The 20673-nt window shown below is 46.3% G+C and overlaps 2 protein-coding genes and 1 long non-coding RNA gene across 3 annotated transcripts in view; all 3 read right to left on the bottom strand.

Annotated features, from left to right (window-relative positions):
- LOC146349206 (uncharacterized) overlaps positions 1-20673 on the bottom strand; it is a 178027-nt gene that overhangs the window by 150321 nt on the left and 7033 nt on the right. The window lies entirely within an intron of this gene.
- LOC146349215 (olfactory receptor 52N4-like) lies at positions 1561-2667 on the bottom strand. Its single transcript, XM_084841897.1, has one exon. The coding sequence runs from the start codon at positions 2524-2526 to the stop codon at positions 1561-1563; it is 966 nt and encodes a 321-aa protein (XP_084698023.1). The 5' UTR covers positions 2527-2667.
- LOC146349216 (olfactory receptor 52N4-like) lies at positions 18728-19718 on the bottom strand. Its single transcript, XM_084841570.1, has one exon. It carries the CDS (start codon positions 19716-19718, stop codon positions 18753-18755), a length of 966 nt encoding a protein of 321 aa, XP_084697696.1. The 3' UTR covers positions 18728-18752.

Raw genomic sequence — 20673 nt, forward strand, 5'->3', positions numbered from 1 at the left:
AGGAGTTCATTCCCTAAACTCTGCTGCGGGTTTCTTTGAAGTACAAATAGCGGCTTGTCGGGGCAGTGGGAGGCTGCTCAATCGTCAGGCGGCTTGTACACCCCAATGGATCGTCTTACACACACCCCTGGGGTGCGTGCCCCCACTTTGGAGACCACTGTTCTAGCCAAATAATGTTCAGACTGCCCTCTCCTCTCCAGTAACACCACCTCTCTCACAATGAGCAAACGGAGGCTGACTCACAGAAAAGCTCACTCCCTCATCCTCCTCCTCCCCCCTCCTCTCCCCTTGCCCCACCTTTCCTGATGGCCGGATCTCTCTCAAATGGGTAGATTTGGCACCTCCGCGTCCTCTCCCCTTCCCCCTCCCTCCTCCTGCCCCTCCGCATGATCTTTCAGAAGTTGATACATTTTGGAGACAGCCTGCCTGGGCTGCACAGAAGGCATAAAAAGAGCTCCGAATATATGAGGTAGACCAAGGTGCCTCATAGGTGACCCGACCCGCTTTGGTTCGGGGCACCTTGGTGCTGTTTTGATCTCCTATGTAGCAAGACGAGGCACCTCCATATCAGCCCACTTCACCTCATTATTTGGGCTTTGGACCAAAGTGGCCCTAGTTTATATGCCCCCTGAAAGCCATTTAAATGGGCTATGGGGAAGAGAGAAACTTCAGTTCCCAAGACTTGGGTACATGGTGGGGGGTCCCTCTAAGAGGGAGCCCCCCCAAAAAAATTCCCCTGAACAACCCAGATTATTGGATTCCCACACTGGATCTCATCCCATGAATTCCCCATCCAATAGCAGAGGGGCCATCGCTCAGTGGCGGAGCCCCCACTTTCCGTGCAGAAGGTGCCTGGTTCGATCCCTGGCAGCATCTCCAGGTAGGGCTGGAAGAGCCATTGCCTGCAACTTTGGAGGAAGAGCCATTGCTGCCAGTCAGTGTCAACAGCACTAGGCTAGGTGGACCAAGGGTCTTACTTAATATGAGGCAGCTTCTTATGCTCCTAGGCAGCTTCCCATATTCCCGTCTCATAGGGTCCATTTGATACGTCTGCCACACACTGGCCTGTATAGCCCTCTGGCTCCTTACATAGCTGTTGGGGCCCCACGCCAACATGGTTATGCACTGCCATATCACTTCCAACATAGACATGTTTGTTTCCTGTCAGGCAGAACATACAGCAAGTTTCTTCTGCATGGTACCTCAAAAATGTATTTCCTTAACTAGTTGGACCTGAACTTTTCTAGAAAATGTGGTGCTTATTCAGCAGGTAGGAAAAATCTGGGGGAGGGGGTATTATCATCTTCCCAGTGCACCATTGAAATTAGATGGGAAGACTTTGTACTACTGTCATGGTGGCTGGAAGGTGGTTTGAAGGCTATTGAATGTTCACTGCTATGTCCGAACGAGCTGAGCTTTGTTCCTTCACCTGGAGAAGGAATACTGGCTGAAATTCAGGCCTTGCACATCAGAAGAAGTGAGATGTACTGAAAATGAGGATATAAGATGGGCATCTTTCTTGACAGCCTGGCTTGTGTAACCTTTTTCCATCTGCCGTCTTCAGTGGTTCTGAGGCGTCATGGTCTTTCCCTTATGGAATAGCCTTAGGACACTTTCACGGATCTCTTTCGTCTTCACTCCATAAACAATGGGGTTCATCATGGGGGGGAGAAGGAGATAAAGATTGGCCATAATGATGTGGACATGAGGAGCAATACGGTGGCCCCCAAAGCGGTGTGCAAAGAAGGTGAAGAATGCAGGGGTATAAGAGATGGTGATGGCGCAAACATGAGCAGTGCAGGTGCCAAAGGCCTTGCTCCGTGCTTCCCTGGAGGAAAGGCCCAAAACGGCCTTCAGGATCATGAAATAGGACACGGTGATGCAGAAGATGTCAAAGCCTCCTATCAACAGGGCTACGGTCAGGCCATATATCGCATCCACACGGATACTGCTGCAGGCCAACTTCACCACCGCCATGTGGTCACAGTAGGTGTGAGCAATGACATGGGTGCTACAATATTGCATTTTCCTGACCAAGAAAGGAAAAGGCAGGATGAGGAATGCTGCCCTGAGGAAGGTAACCAACCCCACTTTGAGAATGACAGTATTGGTCAAGATGGTGGCGTATCTCAGTGGGTAACAGATGGCAACGAATCTGTCCAGGGCCATGAGCATGAGGACACCAGACTCCATCCCCGTGAAGGTGTGGACAAAGTACATCTGGACCAGGCAGGAGTTGAAGTCAATTTCTCTAAGGTTTAGCCAGAAGATGCAGAACGCTTTCGGCATTGTAGATGTACCCATGACAATGTCTGTGACAGAGAGCATGCAGAGGAAGTAATACATGGGCCTGTGAAGGGCCTCTTCTGTCCAGATGATGTAGAGAAGCCCACAGTTCCCCACCATGCCGATGAGATACATGGAAAAAAATGGAAAGGAGATCCAGATGTGAGCATGTTCCAGCCCTGGGATCCCTTTCAAGATGAACTGCATAAGTGTGTTGCCTGTTTGGTTGACTGTTGCCATGTTGAGGACATGAAGAGCATGTTCCACACTACAACCTGAAGAGTGAAAGAGGATAAAATACAAAAAGAAATCAATAAAACATTTTCAGCCATAGCTACTTCCTATACTAGCACCTGAAATGAATGAAAATTTCTTCGATAGATTTTTCACACACAAAAAATTCCAGTTTCAAAAACCTATGACTTGCTTTATAATTTCTGGAAAACCTCTACATATACCTGTTATTTTTAAATTTCTTTCCCTGCTCCTTGTGTTTTACCCTTTGGGATCCATGAGTGCAAATCACCTGTTTTCATCATATATACCTGGGGATATTTCCTAATTCATTGAATGAATTAGGGAAATCAGTACAAAAGACGAACAGATATGAAAACTTCCACACACTCATAAATTTGGGGGAACAGTGGGAAACATATTTGGAAATTGTACAGAATATTGTATTTGGACATCTGTATTGTATGTTCAGTCTGGTATACACCGAAATTACATGACGGCATACTTGCATATGTACAACTACAGGCTTAAGATTCAAACTGCAAATGCAGAGAGGCAACCTAACATTATCTGAGGGAGCAACTCTTCAACCATTTAAGTGGGAACAACTTGGGGAAAAGGATGACCCACTTGCTACACTCTTTGAGGTCTTTCTCAGGATGTGTTCCAGCTGCAAAACCAGCAATTGCCAAAGTCAACTTTAGAAATGGTATGTCAGTTATTTCCTGGCAGCAGAATATGTCCATGGAGACCAACCTAACAGCAGCCATAAGAGCATAAGAAGAGCCGTGCTGGATCAGACCAAGGGTCCATCTAGTCCACCATTCTGTTCACACAATGGCCAACCAGCTGTCCACAGGAAACCCACAAGCAGGACATGAGTGCAACAACACGCTCCCACCCATGTTCCCCAGGAACTGGTGTACATAGCCATGTTGTTGTTTATTCGTTCAGTTGCTTCCGACTCTTCGTGACTTCATGGACCAGCCCATGCCAGAGCTTCCTGTCGGCCGTCGCCATGCCCAGCTCCCCCAAGGTTGAGTCCGTCACCTCCAGAATATCATCCATCCATCTTGCCCTTGGTCGGCCCCTCTTCCTTTTGCCTTCCACTTTCCCTAGCATCAGCATCTTCTCCAGGGTATCCTGTCTTCTCATGATGTGGCCAAAGTACTTCAGTTTTGCCTTTAATATCATTCCCTCAAGTGAGCAGTCTGGCTTTATTTCCTGGAGGATGGACTGGTTTGATTTTCTTGCAATCCAAGGCACTCTCAGAATTTTCCTCCAGCACCACAGTTCAAAAGCATCTATCTTCCTTCGCTCAGCCTTCCTTATGGTCCAGCTCTCGCAGCCAAAGGTTACTATGGGGAATACCATTGCTTTAACTATGCGGTTAATACCATTGCTTTAACTATTAACATTGCTTTAACTTTAACTATAAGAATCCCTTAGAAGAAATGGAGTAGCACTCATAGTCAACAAAAGGGTGGGAAAAGCAGTACTGGGGTACAATCTTAAAAACGATAGAATGATCTCAGTACGAAGCCAAGGCAAACCATTCAACATCACAGTAATTCAAGTCTATGCCCCAACCACTGATGCCGAAGAAGCTGAGGTTGATTGGTTCGATGAAGACCTACAACACCTTCTAGAACTAACACCAAAAAAAGATGTCCTCTTCATCATAGGGGATTGGAATGCTAAAGTAGGAAGTCAAGAAATCACTGGGATAACAGGCAGGCATGGCCTTGGTGCACAAAATGAAGCAGGACAAAAGCTAATAGAGTTTTGCCAGGAGAACATGCTGATCATAGCAAACACTCTTTTCCAACAGCACAAGAGGCGACTCTACACATGGACATCACCAGATGGTCAATATCGAAATCAGATTGATTATGTCCTTTGCAGCCAAAGATGGAGAAGCTCTAAACAGTCAGTAAAAACAAGACCTGGAGCTGTGGACAGTAAAAACAAGACCACAATACTGTGGCTCAGATCATGAGCTTCTTGTTGCAAAATTTCAGCTTAAATTGAAGAACGTAGGGAAAACCACTAAACCATTCAGGTATGACCTAAATCATATCCCTTATGAATATACAGTGGAGGTGAGGAATAGATTTCAGGGATTAGACCTGATAGAGTGCCTGAGGAACTATGGACAGAGGACCGTAACATTGTTCAGGAGGCAGCAACTCAATCCATCCCCAAGAAAAAGAAAGAAAGCAAAGTGGCTGTCTGATGAGGCTTTACAAGTAGCTGAGGAAAGAAGGGAAGCGAAAAGCAAGGGAGAAAGGGGAAGATATATCCAACTGAATGCAGAGTTCCAGAGAATAGCAAGGAGAGACAAGAAGGCCTTCTTAAATGAACAATGCAAAGAAATCGAGGAAAACAACAGAATGGGAAAGATTAGAGATCTCTTCAAGAAAATTGGAGATCTCAAGGGAACGTTTTGTGCAAAGATGGGCATGATAAAGGACAAAGAAGGCAGGGACCTAACAGAAGCAGATGAGATTAAGAAGAGGTGGAAAGAATACACAGAAGAACTATACAGGAAAGATCTGAATGTCCCTGATAGCCATGATAGTGCAGTCACTGAACTTGAGCCGGACATCCTCGAGAGTGAAGTCAAGTGGGCCTTAGGAAGCATTACTAACAACAAAGCTAGCGGAGATGACAGTATTCCAGCTAAGCTATTTAAAATCCTAAAAGATGATGCTGTGAAAGTGCTGCATTCAATATGCCAACAAATCTGGAACACTCAACAATGGCCGCAAGACTGGAAAAGGTCAGTTTACATTCTAATTCCAAAGAAGGGCAACGCCAAAGAGTGTTCAAACTACCGCACAATTGCGCTCATTTCACATGCCAGCAAGGTGATGCTCAAAATCCTACAAGCTAGGCTTCAGCAGTATGCAAACCGAGAAATACTGGAAGTACAAGCTGGGTTTCGAAGAGGCAGAGCAACTAGAGATCAAATCGCCAACGTTCGCTGGATCATGGAGAAAGCAAGAGAATTCCAGAAAAACGTCTATTTCTGCTTCATTGACTACGCTAAAGCCTTTGATTGTGTGGATCACAACAAACTGTGGCAAATTCTTAAAGTGATGGGAGTACCAGACCACCTTACCTGTCTCCTGAGAAACCTGTGCGAGGGTCAAGAAGCAACAGTAAGAACCAGACATGGAACAACCGAGTGGTTCAAAATTGGGAAAAGAGTACGACAAGGCTGCATATTGTCACCCTGCTTATTTAACTTATATGCAGAGTACATCATGAGAAACACCGGGTTGGATGAATCACAGGTCGGAATTAAGATTGCCGGGAGAATTATCAACAACCTCCGATATGCAGACGATACCACCCTAATGGCAGAAAGCGAAGAGGATCTCAAGAGCCTCTTGTTGAGGGTGAAAGAGGAGAGTGCAAAAGCTGGTTTGAAACTCAACATTAAAAAAACGAAGATCATGGCATCTGGCCCCATCACTTCCTGGCATTGAGAAGGGGAAGAAATGGAAGCAGTGACAGATTTTACTTTCTTGGGCTCCAAGATCACCACAGACAGTGACTGTAGCCATGAAATTAAAAGACGCTTGCTCCTTGGGCGGAAAGCTATGGCAAACCTAGACAGCATAGTAAGAAGCAGAGACATCACCTTGCCGACAAAGGTCCGTCTAATCAAAGCTATGGTTTTCCCAGTAGTAATGTATGGCTGTGAGAGCTGGACTATAAGGAAGGCTGCGCGCCGAAGAATTGATGCTTTCGAACTGTGGTGCTGGAGAAGACTCTTACGAGTCCCCTGGACTGCAAGGAGGTCAAATCAGTCCATACTAAAGGAAATCAACCCTGAGTGTTCATTGGAAGGAGAGATACTGAAGCTGAAGCTCAAATATTTTGGCCACCTAATGCGAAGAGAAAACTCTCTGGAAAAGACCCTGATGCTGGGAAAGACTGAAGGCAAAAGGAGAAGGTGACGGCAGAGGATGAGATGGCTAGATAGCATCACCGATGCAATGAATATGAACTTGAGCACGCTCCGGGAGAGAGCGCAGGACAGGAAGGCCTGGCGTGCTATGGTCCATGGGGTCACGAAGAGTCGGATACGCCTGAATGACTGAACAACAACAACAACTATGCAGACCTTTGTTGTCAGCGTGATGTCTCTGCTCTTAACTATTTTATCAAGATTTGTCATTGCTCTCCTCCCAAGAAGTAAAAGTCTTCTGATTTCCTGGCTGCAGTCAGCGTCTGCAGTAATCTTTGTGCCTAGAAAGACAAAGTCTGTCACTGCCTCCACGTTTTCTCCCTCTATTTGCCAGTTATCAATCAAGCTGGTTGCCATAATCTTCGTTTTTTTGAGGTTGAATTGCAACCCAGCTTTTGCACTTTCTTCTTTCACCTTCATCATAAGGTTCCTCAGCTCCTCCTCGCTTTCAGCCATCAAAGTGGTATCATCTGTATAGCTGAGATTGTTAATGTTTCTTCCAGCGATTTTAACTCCAGCCTTGGCTTCATCAAGCCCAGCATGTTGCATGATGTGTTCTGCGTACAGGTTGAGTAGGTAGGGTGAGAGTATACAACCCTGCCGTACTCCTTTCCCAATCTTAAACCAGTCCGTTGTTCCGTGGTCTGTTCTTACCGTTGCTACTTGGTCATTATACAGATTCCTCAGGAGGCAGACAAGATGACTTGGTATCCCCATACCACCAAGAACTTGCCACAATTGGTTATGATCCACACAGTCAAAGGCTTTAAAATAGTCAATAAAACAGAAATAGATGTTTTCCTGAAACTCCCTGGCTTTCTCCATTATCCAGTGGATATTGGCAATTTGGTCTCTAGTTCCTCTGCCTTTTCTAAACCCAGCTTGTCCATCTGGCAATTCTCGTTCCATGAATTGCTGGAGTCTACCTTGCAAGATCTTGAGCATTACCTTACTGGCATGTGAAATAAGTGCCACTGTTCGATAGTCTGAACATTCTTTGGTGCTTCTCTTTTTTGGTATGGGGATAGAAGTTGAGTTTTTCCAATCTGGTGGCCATTCCTGTGTTTTCCAAATTTTCTAGCATACGGCATGCATCACCTTGACAGCATCATCTTGCAAGATTTTAAACAGTTCACCTGTGTCGTCTCCTGCTGCCTTGTTATTAGCAATGCTTCTTAAGGCCCATTCAACCTCACTCTTCAGGATGTCTGGCTCTAACTCACTGACCACACCATCAAATCTATCCCTGATATTATTATCCTTCCTATACAGATCTTCCATATATTCTTGCCACCTTTTCTTGCTCTCTTCTGCTTCTGTTAGGTCCTTGCCATCTTTGTTTTTGATCATACCCATTTTTGCCTGGAATTTACCTCCGATGTTCCTAATTTTCTGGAAGAGGTCTCTTGTCCTTCCTATTCTATTATCTTCTTCCACTTCCACGCATTGCTTGTGTAAAAATAATTCCTTATCTCTTCTGGCTAACCTCTGGAATTTTGCATTTTAATTGGGCATATCTCCCCCTATACATAGGGGGAGATATATGCATAGGCATACTGCCCCTGATACTGGAGGTACATATACCCATCAGGCCTAGTAGCCATTGATAGCATTATCTTCCATGGATTTGTCGAATCCCCTTTTAAAGCCATCCATGTTGGTGGCCATCATTCGTTGCAACATGTGGTAACGAATTCCATAGTTTAACTATGTGCTGTGTGAAGAAGTCCTTCCTTTTATCTGTCCTGAACCTCCCAACCATCAGCTTCAGAGAGCTTCAGCTACTGAGTAGTATAGAAATGAAATGAAATGAAATGAAATGAAATGAAATAAATAATAGAATGACCCCAGGTTTTACTATTATGAGAGCGGGAGAAAAATATCTCCCTATCCACCTTCACTACACCATCCATAATTTTGTACACCTCGTTCATATCTCCCCTCACCCACCTTTCCTCTAAGGTAAAAAGAAAAGAAAAGACACAGATGTTGTAATCTTTCCTCATAGGGGAGATGCTCCAACCCCTTGATTGCCCTTCTCTGCACCTTTTCCAATTCTACAATATCTTTTTTTAGGTGTGGTGACCAGAAGTGTACACAGTACTCAAAATGTGGTCGTACCATAGATTTCTATAAGGCCAGTATGATTTTGGCAGGTTTGTTTTCAATTCCTTTCCTAATTACTCCCAACATGGAATTTGCCTTTTCCACAACAGCTGCACAACAGCCCTGTGGCTTAATTGCAATTTTAAAAGGTATCTTTCACATAGAATCTTAGAATAGTATGCCAATGTTTCAAGGAAGCATGATGTAGTAGTAATCGGGGACTTCAATTTCCCCGATATTTGTTGGGAGACAAATTCTGCAAAACATGGCCCAACCAAGGAATTCCCGACTTGTGTTGCTGATAACTTTCTCTTACTGAAAATGGAGGAAGGAACTAGAGGATCATAGAATAGTAGGGTTGGAAGGGGCCTACAGGACCATCGAGTCCAACCACCTGCTCAATGCAGGAATCCAAGTCAGAGCATCCCTGACAGATGGCTGTCCAACCTCGTCTTGAATGCCTCCAGTGTGGGAGAGCCCACCGCCTCCCTAGGGAATTGGTACCATTGTCGTATTGCTCTAACAGTCATGATGTTTTTTCCTGATGTTCAGCCAGAATGTGCCCTCCTGTAACTTGAGCCCATTATTCCGTGTCCTGAACTCTGGGAGGATCAAGAAGGGATCCTGGCCTTCGTCTTTGGGACAACCTTTCAAGGACTTCAACAGCACTATCCTATCTCCCCTTAATCTTCTCTCCTCAAGGCTAAACATGCCCAGTTCTTTCAGTCGAAGATGAAGTAACATCTCAGCGTTACTTCCAAAAGAAGAGCAGCATCCCATCCGAGATGTCAAGAAATGTCCTCCGTTGTGTTGGGTAGCAGGCTTAGGAAGAGTCCCTGTGAGCTCAGACACTGGGTAAGCAGCATGGCTGCATGGGAAACTGCCTGATACCAGGTCAGATGACGTGTTCATCCAAGCCCAGTATTGCCTCTTCTGACTGGCAGTGGTTCTCCAGGGTCATCTCGGGCAGAGAAGCGTTTTCCGTCACCTACTACTTGACCTTTTAACTGGAAATGGATGGCATCAGCGACTGACCGTGCAACCTTCTGCATGCAAAGCAGGTGCTCTGCCACTGTAATACAGCCCTTCTCCATTTTTTTATGGCTATATATCTTTTGCCGTGTACTATTTTTTTACTAGTGTATCTTCTTTTGGAATGTTATGACCTACGTTCAATGCAATGTACAAGCAAACAAATATAAGCTCTCAACAGTCAGATACTAATTACCAGTGCATGTTATGTATCATATGCTATCAGATACGAAATAATACTATAACATGTTATTTACATATCGGTTGCTAGAAGATCAAACATAACAGTAAATGTCAACTCTGGAATATTATGTAGCAATAGAAATGATTGCAAACGAACCACCAAATATTGTCAAATATGGTTGTCAGACTGTCTTCCAGGGAAACGTCAGTCCTTTCGAAGCTTATTCTTCCATGAGAAGAGCAGCTGAAAGACAGCTTGCCCAGTACTCCTGAATTTTCATCGGCAATGCGTAGAGGCAGAAGGGTGTCAGTTTCAGGTACCCTCTCACTTCACAGGGGCTAACAGCAAAGCCCAACCCTGTTTCCCCCTGTGAACCGAGAGTGCACCCAAGAACGTGCCCCAGAGTCTGCGGCAACTTGGCAGATATACCGAGGTTCCTTGACTGCCATCAATGTGCAAAGTGAAGACAGAAAGTAGGAAAACCATTGTAATAGACCACTCAGCTACAACATTTTTTTAATTTATCCAGACCTGCCCTATATATTGTTGTTGGAGAAGAAGAGAGCACTAAAAGAGCCTTTGACAGGGCTTGTTTGGCTATGAAAGAGCCATCACATTTTGAAAGTCAGTTTCCATCAAAGAAGCGTTCTCATGAGCTCAAAATGGGCTACTTGTTCTATACATTTCATTGCACCTTTTATTGGACTCACCTTTTGCATCATCTTGTCCCTGCAACATCTTTCATCTTGATGGCAGGGGGCAGTTCTTGGAGGAGCAAACACCTTTGGCTGACCATAGAGAAAATTGCTCACGTACTGATGCCCAGGAGATCCCAAGGTCTCTGCTCATGATCGACTGTATGCCTGACGATCAGCTTACACCTTTCACTATAAAATGTGGGCCTGTCTATAAAGCTTCTGTGTATGTATTCCCTTTGGGTTCCGATTGGGCTGTGCTGCCTGAGATTCTATATATAATGCCCAGAGACTTGATCCTGGACCAGAGGAATCCCCTTCAGTCCCTGAAATTAGTCATTTATGGTTGGGAGGGGGGATTAACTAGAGGACGTTCACCTCTTTTCTGCTGAGTGGACATGTGCGGTGTGCTTCTGGAGAATGGGACTGCGTTTCACAAATGGATCAGTACAAATGTACTTTCTAGCCAAGCTCCCAAAGACAATTTGAGGGCTTGAAATAGGGAACTAGCAGCTTATTACCCAAACACATCCATTGTTACTGAATGACCTTTGCAGACATGTGTGTGAGCATATGCACATTCAGAGACACACCCATCTAAGGGACCTTTGAACTTTGGTCATAGTGTGTCTTGGCACACACAAACACACACACAGTTCTCTTTGAACATGGGGATGTTATTCAACACACAAGAATAAAAAATATACAGTAACAACTCTTGGGGATTAACTGGCTGGCAATAGGCACTCTAGAATGGATGCAGTTAGTTTATATATTACAAACAAACCTACACATTTTAAGCAAATGTAGCAAAAGGTAAATGGAAGAATAAAGACATCCATGCACCGGGCTCAAGTGGTGGGGAAATTAGCTCAAATGTCCGCTTGGCATCTAAACTGAGGGTTGTGATGAATGGACAAGTGGGCCACAAACATGCCCGGGCAGACACAGGAACATAAGAAGAACCATGCTGGATCAGACCAAGGGTATCTCTACACCAGCCTAGAATCCTGCATTTAAAATGGGGCTTTCTGCTTCTGTTTTAAATGCAACTCCTTCTTTCACCAGCTTCCTTTCCTCCCTCCCCTTTCCCCCTCCTTCTCCCTGTATCTGAGTCTTCCATATCTTTCATGGATCTCGCTCCTCTTCTTGCCGCTTTTCCTCTTTTCACAGAGGAAACTGAAGCGGAACACAACGGGTAATTTGATAGCTCATTATCTGCGATCTATTTAAAAACGGAACGAAGGGCATTTGGTGCAGGAGATGCCCTGGCGGGTCACGGCGTCATGTAAAGAGCCCGCAAACTTCCATGAAGGAGCAATCTCTGTCGCAGGATGAAAGCTCCATGTGAAGAAAGCCCAAGAGTCCACCTAGTCTAGCATTCTGTTCACACAGTAGCCAACCAGCTGGAGACTGGGAACCCACAAGCAAGACCCAAGTGCAACAGCACCTTCCCACCCATGTTCCTCAGCAACATACATAAGCATCCTGCTTCTGTGTAAATAAGCATCCTGCCTCTGATACTGGAGGTAGCATAGAGCCATTGATAGCCTTCTCCTCCAGGAATTTGTCTAACCCCCTTTTAAAGCCCTGCAAATTGGGGACTGTGATGAAATGGTATTTTGTTTTGTTGTTTAATTGTATTTTTGAAAGTTTGTTTGCATGATCCTTTCTCCTAAAGGCTATGGTAAGTAGGGGGGAGCGGGGAGTGAAAGTTCTGGTTTTAAATGGTGTCTCCTGATTGGCCGTTCCTTTTTCAGTGGGGGGAGAAGGGAATAAGGGGCACTTGGTTTTCTTCAGAGGGGGAGTCAGGGACTGGCTTCGTGAGCAGTAGGATTGGGGCACCAGGCTCCAGCCTGTGGCGGGGGGGGGGGGCAGTTAGATTCCCCTGGGAGGAGGAGGGAGGTCTATTTATTATTTTAAAGTTTTATTATTAGAAGGGGTAGGGCAGGCAAGGAATTAATAAACCTTGAAACAACAGTTTTACCACATAAAACTCAAACTGCATTGAAACATCTTATACCTTGTAAATGAAGTTTCGGTTCTGATTTGTTCTTTCAAACCACACCATTCTCGGTCTCGTTTTGCCAGAACAAGGGTTAGATGATACTAGGAAAGAAATAAGCCAGAGTCTGTGAATATACACCTGCTCAAACACGCACACATTGAAGGTTCTCTCCTCAGGGGGAGGAGGGTGGTGGCAACGTCCTAACAGAAGTTTATAAAAAGGGTTACTTTTTTTTAAAGGAGAACAGCACCACAGCGGCAGGTCCTGAAGTTATAGTTGATGCATTCCTTCCACGCCCGCTCGCTCTACAGTGCTACATCAAGGAAGAGGCTGGGAGAATACAGAGGTACTGAAATTCTGGAGCTATGCAGTGGGCCTTGGAGGCTATAGCCAGGATTTGATTGGAAGTCGCCGGGAAGGGCTGGGGCCTATTCAGTTTCCGGAACGCCAGAGTCTGTGTGAGCGTCACTCTGTCAGTGTTCTCCGAGCAGAGCCAGGGGGTCGCCTGACTCCCCTCCACCTGCTGGTCCGGCCTTGGCAGGAGGGAGGCTGGGACCTGTCCGTAAGGACCTGGCAGAGGTGGGGGGGGTGCAGAAGGGCTGCCCAGGCTGAAGCGTCGCTGCTGGAGGGCTGAGCGGTGCCGCCCTGTGCAGACGGGGGCCTGGCCGGAAGGCTACGGGCCCTCGTCTGCCAAGGGATCCGGAGCGGGGTCCTGCAGTCACGCCTTCCCTGTTAAGCCGATGCAAAGGCGAGGAGCCTTTGCAGGAACGTCTCGCCTTCATTGCCCGAAGCCTTCTCTGTTGGATCCATCATCGCCTGGGCTTTTGGAGGCCCTCTGCACCTGGACTGGAACTCTGGATTGTTAAGGACTTGCCATGAAAAGTGCTGTGAGGCTTTTCATGGACTTGAGCTCCAGTTGCTGTGGATTGTGTGTCTGTGTTTGCAGTCAGCTCAGTACTGGCAGGCTGGGTTTGATCTACGACTTTTGGACTTCCCTCCGCCAGAACTCATGGAGCGTGGAGTTGCCAGTGCGAAAGTGGTGGCCTGGAACTCCTTGCGTGCGTGGGTATGCCCTTTCCTCGATCTTGATGGGCCTTGACCATGTAGCCTGGAGTTATCAACAAAAGAGTCAAAGTTGGACTCTCTATGGGTGTGGGTTGTTTAGGCCTTTCAAGAAGTTATCCTTTGATTGCCTGATGGGTTCATTCCAGAAATCATTCCCTTTCCATATCTGGGGTTGGAACTCCATGAAAGGATTGTGTGAGTTAGGTACTCAGGAATCCAGAGTCCCTTCCCTTGCGTTCAGAACCATGGAGATGGCAATGGAGAAACCACGTTGATGAGGATCTCAGTCATGGTAGTAGTCATAGAAACATAGAATCATAGAATAGTAGGGTTGGAAGGGGCCTACAAGGCCATCGAGTCCAACCCCCTGCTCAATGCAGGGATCCAAGTCAGAGCATCCCTGACAGATGGCTGTCCAGCCTCGTCTTGAATGCCTCCAGTGTGGGAGAGCCCACCGCCTCCCTATGTCATCGGTTCCATTGTCGTATTGCTCTGACACAGTCAGGACATTTTTCCTGATGTTCAGCCAGACTCTGGCCTCCTGTAACTTGAGCCCATTATTCCGTGTCCTGCACTCTGGGATGATTGAGAAGAGATCCTGGCCTTCCTCTCTGGGACAACCTTTCAAGTACTTCAAGAGTGCTACCATATCTCCCCTCAGTCTTCTTTTCTCAAGGCTAAACATGCCCAGTTCTTTCAGTCTCTCTTCATAGGGCTTTGTTTCCAGTCCCCTGATCATCCTCGTTGCCCTCCTCTGAACCCTCTCCAGTTGGTCTGCATCCTTCTTAAAGTGTGGTGCCCAGAACTGGACACAGTACTCCAGATGAGGCCTAAGCAGTGCTGACTAGAGGGGAACTAGTACTTCCCGGGATTTGGAAGCTATGCTTCTATTAATGCAGCCCAAAACAGCATTTGCCTTTTTTGCAGCCACATCACATTGTTGGCTCATCTCCAGCTTGTGATCGACAACAGTTCCAAGATCCTTCTTGCTTGTCATGTTGTTGAGCCACGTATCCCCCATCTTGTAACTGTGCATTTGGTTTCTTTTTCCTAGGTTCAGAACTTGGCATTTATCCCTATTAAATGTCATTCTGTTGTTTTCAGCCCAGCACTCCAGTCTGTCCAGATCACTTTGAATGTTGTTTCTGTCTTCCAAAGTATTAGCTGTCCCGCCCAATTTTGTGTCATCTGCAAATTTGATCAGCATCCCCTGCGCCTCCTCCTCCTCCAAATCATTAATACAAATGTGGAAGAGCACTGGGCCCAGGACTGAGCCCTGTGGTATCCCACTCGTTACCTCTCCCCAGCTTGAGAAGGTCCCATTGATAAGCACTCTTTGAGTCCAATTCTGTAGGCAACTGTGGATCCACCGGATCGTTGTTTCATCTAGCCCACTTTGAGCTAGTTTGCTCATCAGGAGATCATGGGGCACTTTGTCGAAAGCTTTGCAGAAGTCAAGGTATATGATATCTACAGCGTTCCCATGGTCCACAAGGGAGGTGACTTGATCCAAAAATGAGATCAGATTCATCTGGCAGGATTTGTTCTTGACAAATCCATGTTGGCTTCGAGTAATCACTACATTTTTTTCAATGTGCTTCCAGATGGATTGCTTTATCATCTGCTCCAGAAAGCTAGTGTTTAGCTTTGGACTGTTCTGGAATTGCATAGAACCGATAGCTACTGACCATCAGCTATGTGATTTCTGAAGAGTGTAACCATTAAGCTTCTGCTGTGGGATTTCCTGCAATAAAGAAGTCTCACTGATTTGGGTGCCCGGTCTCAGATTGCCTGAGCATGTGCGCTGGGGGGGATTGGGAAACCTGACACATATGGCCAGGAAGGAACATATGGAAGAAGGAGGTCCTTCACGTACTCAGCCCCCAAAACATTTAGGGCTTGAAAGGTTAATACCAGCACTACTAACAACAACAACAACATGAATGAGAATAATACTGTAATTTCCAAGATAAAAAGCCAGGAAGTGCTGGTGTCTTACACAGACATTTCTAAGGGCCAAAGAGTAAGCAGATTGCAACATCTGCCTGTCTTGTTCCGTATGTTTTTATAATGTTACATTTAACCCAGGTAAGATAGGGTTAATAGTTTCCCAGAGAGTGAGTGAAAGGTGGGAGGGGCCTGTTGTTGCACAAATGGTGCCTAAGTTCGTTCCCTGCAGGAGGGGTATGCCAATATCCCCTTAGAGACACACAGAACTCTGAGATTCAGACCAACGCAGTTTTATTCGAGAGGAGACACACAGCTGCTTGGGTGGATTCTCGCGGCTAGCGCCACAAAGGAGAACCACACCCTGGGTGGTTTTGGGTACAGCTTATATACATTCTGGCTACATAGCCTGTTGACGTGTCTTATCAAGTGGGGCAAGAAGCGATCTAGCTGGAACTGGTTCTCTAGCTGCAGGCGTGGCGGCCTCGCAAGGGTGGGGGAACTCCTCTGGCTGTACGTGATGCGAGACAGACCGTTGCTGTGGGTGTCAAGAAGGCAGTTGATAAGACTGTCTTCCTCTGGGACTTTTCCACTGCAGGAGGCTGCCTGAAATGGCTGCCACTACTTTAAGATGGTGTCTCTTTGGTTCTAGCACTGTGTGTGTGTGGATTCTAAGGATATATAAGGAATGAATCGTTACTCAGATAGGTCTTAGGGATCGTGAAGGCAACATCTAGGTAGTGGGGTCTATGTGTGAGATTTTAAGAAGGTAGAGAGGTAGGGAAGTTAGGAGCAAGCATTGATAACAATAATAACTATTAATTTCATGTTTTAAATAAATCTTTATTTGTTTTTAAAAATCCAAATTCCCACGTGTTCTTTTGCTGTACACTACCTTTACTAAATCTATTTCCTGGTTACTTCTCCTGTAGCGGGTTGAGAGAACCAACTGAGCACACTGAGTTTCTCTGGAACCCAGACAGGGCAAAAAGGGCTGAAGCTTGTGGGACAGTGAGTACAGCTGTCCCCAAGTAAAAGCAGGCTTTTCTTGAGGGGTTTGTCACGATTCCCTTAGCCCCCACTTCACTTCAGTGCCCAAACATACACAGACGGGAGGCTTCAGTCTACAGCTTTTAATCCATTACTTCACAGGGACATACAGATGCAAATTCCCAGAGAAACTCTCCGTCTACAAGGAATGCCTTCAGGGGATCCAAATGAAATTTATGAGAGTTGCGCGCCATTTGAAGAGGGAGGCGGTCTCGCTAGCCTAACTAAAGGGTTAAGGTCCCTCTCTTCTTGCGAGGCCTCTAAGCGCAGCCTCTCACGCAAAGCCAATCAGATAGACAGACCGTCTAAGTTCCGCCCCGGCCTTCTCTCTCTTTGCTCTGCGCCTGCAATCTATTAGGTCAACCTCGTGTTCGCTGCCTCTCACGGGAGTGGGGGGGTGAGGAGGGACCTTCATGCTCAGCCATCCGGGCATTTGTAACCTGAAAGGCAAACCTACTTGTATCTGGACTAGCCTGGGAAAACACCTCCCCCATGTTGATGGTTCTCCTTCAGAATCTGAACTCCTATCCCACTCCCTGCGCTCAGAAACACCCCTGACAGGGCTTGTTTCTCGGTTTCACAGGACGAGGCTGGGGAAAGGTGGAACCTGGGCAGCAATGCCACACAGACCCTCTAAGTAGGGATGTGAGAAAGTCACGTACCTTTTCAAAGGGGTGATACGCGGTGGGGGGGGAGGCGCTCCGCACCTCCCCCCGAAATCCTAACCCGGCCAGTTCTGCTCCGCGGCAACTCCACAGAGCCACTGGCCGGGAGCATTTGCAGGCATGCAGAGCCTGCGGATGCAAATGGCGGCCGCTACGGCAGCCGCCATTTGTGCCCCTGTCTTTCACCGTGATAGGCTATGTAAATATTTACGTAGCCTATCATGGCCTCCACAGGGACGCAAATGGCGTCCCTGCGTTAGCCGTGATAGGCTACGTAAGTATTTACGTAGCCTATCATGACAAAAATGGGGAAGTGAATGGCGGCCGCAGATGTCATTCGCAAAGCAGTGCGAACGGCACCAGGTAAGCGCTCCGTTTCGTGCGCCTTTCACGGGGTGGTGGGGCGGGGGGGGCTTCGTTCCGCCACAGGTTTCAGGGGGCCAAATGCACCAGCATTCAGCTTCACCGAGATCCGTGGCAAAATCCTCTGACATCCCTACTTCTAAGGCCCAGGCTCCATGATCTGAGGGAGCCTTCTGGGGAGCGGACCATCAGTGCCTATCTGGCGAGAAGAGCCACTGACAAGCTGGAGAACAGGAGGGAACAGCAGCTCCTTGGCCACTGCTTCAGCCTAGTTCCTCCGAATTCTGTGGACTGAGACTTAGGTGGAGCAACTGAGCTGCTGATCTAAGAACAAGCATCTGATGGTGACTTGTTTACTTACTTACTTACTTATTTATTTCATTTCCATACCACCCAATAGCCGAAGCTCGCTGGGCGGTTCACAACAATTAAAACCAGACGGCACACAATAAAACAATTTAAAATATATAGAACATTAAAACCACAATATAACAATACAACCACAATAAAACCTAGCAGAGCAGGAGTTTAAAATGCAGATTTAAAACAGCAAAGCTAAAAGTCTAGAAAGCTAAAATGCTAAACTGCCTGGGAAAATAAAAAGGTCTTCACCGGGCGCCGAAAGGAATACAATGTAGGCGCCAGGCGAACCTCACTAGGGAGCTCGTTCCAGAGCCGGGGTGCCACAGCAGAAACAGCCCTCCTCCCAGAAGACACCCGCCTCAATTCCTTTGGCAGGGTCTTCAGCTGTCACTTCTTCTCCTGGTTCTCTCTCTCTCTCTTTCTGTGAAAAGTGAGATGTACTGAGAATGAGGATAGAAGATGGGCATCTTTCTTGTAGGACATGGAATAATGCGCTGAAGTTACAGGAAGCCAGATTCCGGCTGAACATCAGGAAAAACTTCCTGACTGTTACAGCAAGACGACAATGGAACCAATTACCCAGGGAGGCGGTGGGCTCTCCCACACTGGAGGCATTCAAGACGAGGCTGGACAACCATCTGTCAGGGATGCTCTGACCTGGATTCCTGCATTGAGCAGGGGGTTGGACTCGATGGCCTTGCAGGCCCCCTCCAACCCTATTATTCTATGATTCTATGACAGCCTGGCTTGTGTAACCTTTTTCCATCTGCCGTCTTCAGTGGCTCTGAGGCGTCATGGTCTTTCCCTTATGGAATAGCCTTAGGACACTTTCACGGATCTCTTTCGTCTTCACTCCATAAACAATGGGGTTCATCATGGGGGGGAGAAGGAGATAAAGATTGGCCATAATGATGTGGACGTGAGGAGCAATACGGTGGCCCCCAAAGCGGTGTGCAAAGAAGGTGAAGAATGCAGGGGTATAAGAGATGGTGATGGCGCAAACATGAGCAGTGCAGGTGCCAAAGGCCTTGCTCCATGCTTCCCTGGAGGAAAGGCCCACAACAGCCTTCAGGATCATGAAATAGGACACGGTGATGCAGAAGATGTCAAAGCCTCCTATCAACAGGGCTACGGTCAGGCCATATATCGCGTCCACATGGATACTGCTGCAGGCCAACTTCACCACCGCCATGTGGTCACAGAAGGTGTGAGAAATGACATGGGTGCTGCAATATTCCATTTTCCTGACCAAGAAAGGAAAAGGCAGGATGAGGAATGCTGCCCTGAGGAAGGTACTTAGCCCCACCTTGAAAATGACAGGATTGGTCAAGGTGGTGGCGTATCTCAGTGGGTAACAGATGGCAACGAATCTGTCCAGGGCCATGAGCATGAGGACACCAGACTCCATCCCCGTGAAGGTGTGGACAAAGTACATCTGGACCAGGCAGGAGTTGAAGTCAATTTCTCTAAGGTTTAGCCAGAAGATGCAGAACGCTTTCGGCATTGTAGATGTGCCAATGACAATGTCTGTGACAGAGAGCATGCAGAGGAAGTAATACATGGGCCTGTGAAGGGCCTCTTCTGTCCAGATGATGTAGAGAAGCCCACAGTTCCCCACCATGCCGATGAGATACATGGAAAAAAATGGAAAGGAGATCCAGATGTGAGCATGTTCCAGCCCTGGGATCCCTTTCAAGATGAACTGCATAAGTGTGTTGCCTGTTTGGTTGGCTGTTGCCATGTTGAGGATGTGAAGAGCATGTTCCACACTACAACCTGAAGAGTTAAAGGGGATAAAATACAAAAAGAAATCGAGAAAAAAAATTCAGCCATGGCTACTTTCTATACTAACACTTGAGATGAATGAAATCGTCTTTGATAGATTTTTTTTTAATTACCAGTTTCAAAAACAAATGAAATACTTCATAATTTCTGGAAAACCTCTACTTATACCTGCTATTTTTTAATTTCTTTCCCTGCTCCCTTGTGTTTTACCTTTTGGGATCCATGAATGCAAATCACCTATTTTTTATCACATATTCTAGGGGTACTTCCTAATTCATGGAATGAAGTAGTGTAATTGGTGCAAAAGTCAAACAAATGTGAAATCCTCTACGTACACACTGAGAAATTTGGGGGAACAGTGGGAAACAAATTTGGGAATTGTAGAAATTATTATTTTCGGTCTGGCATACACGCAATTCATATGAGGGCATACCTGTGTATGTTCAACTCTGGGCATAAGATTCAAACTGCAAATGTGGAGAGGCAGGCAACCAAATCAGTGTTTGAAGGAGCGACTCTTCAATAGTTTAGATGGAACAACTTGGGGAAATGGCTGACCCACTTGCTACACTCTTTGAGGTCTTTGTTAGCATACTTTCCCATTGTGAAACCAGCAACTGCCGAAGCCAAACTTAGAAATGGTCTGTGAGTTGTATCCTGGCAGCAGAATGCATCTAGGGTGACAAACATAACAACAGCCATAAGAACATAAGAGCTGTGCTGGATCAGACCAAGGGATCCATGTTGTCCCTCAGTCCTTTCACACAGTGACCAACCAGTTTATTTATTTATTGTTTATTAATTTACAACATTTATATACTGCTCCACATCTAAACAGATTCTGGAGCAGTGAACAATAAAAAAGATAAAAAGAATCAAACACCATATTAAAAGTTAAAACAAAAAACAAA

Source organism: Heloderma suspectum, chromosome 3 (assembly GCF_057233095.1).
Source record: "Heloderma suspectum isolate Gila_16-S chromosome 3, 16-S_ref, whole genome shotgun sequence".
NCBI lineage: Eukaryota > Metazoa > Chordata > Lepidosauria > Squamata > Helodermatidae > Heloderma > Heloderma suspectum.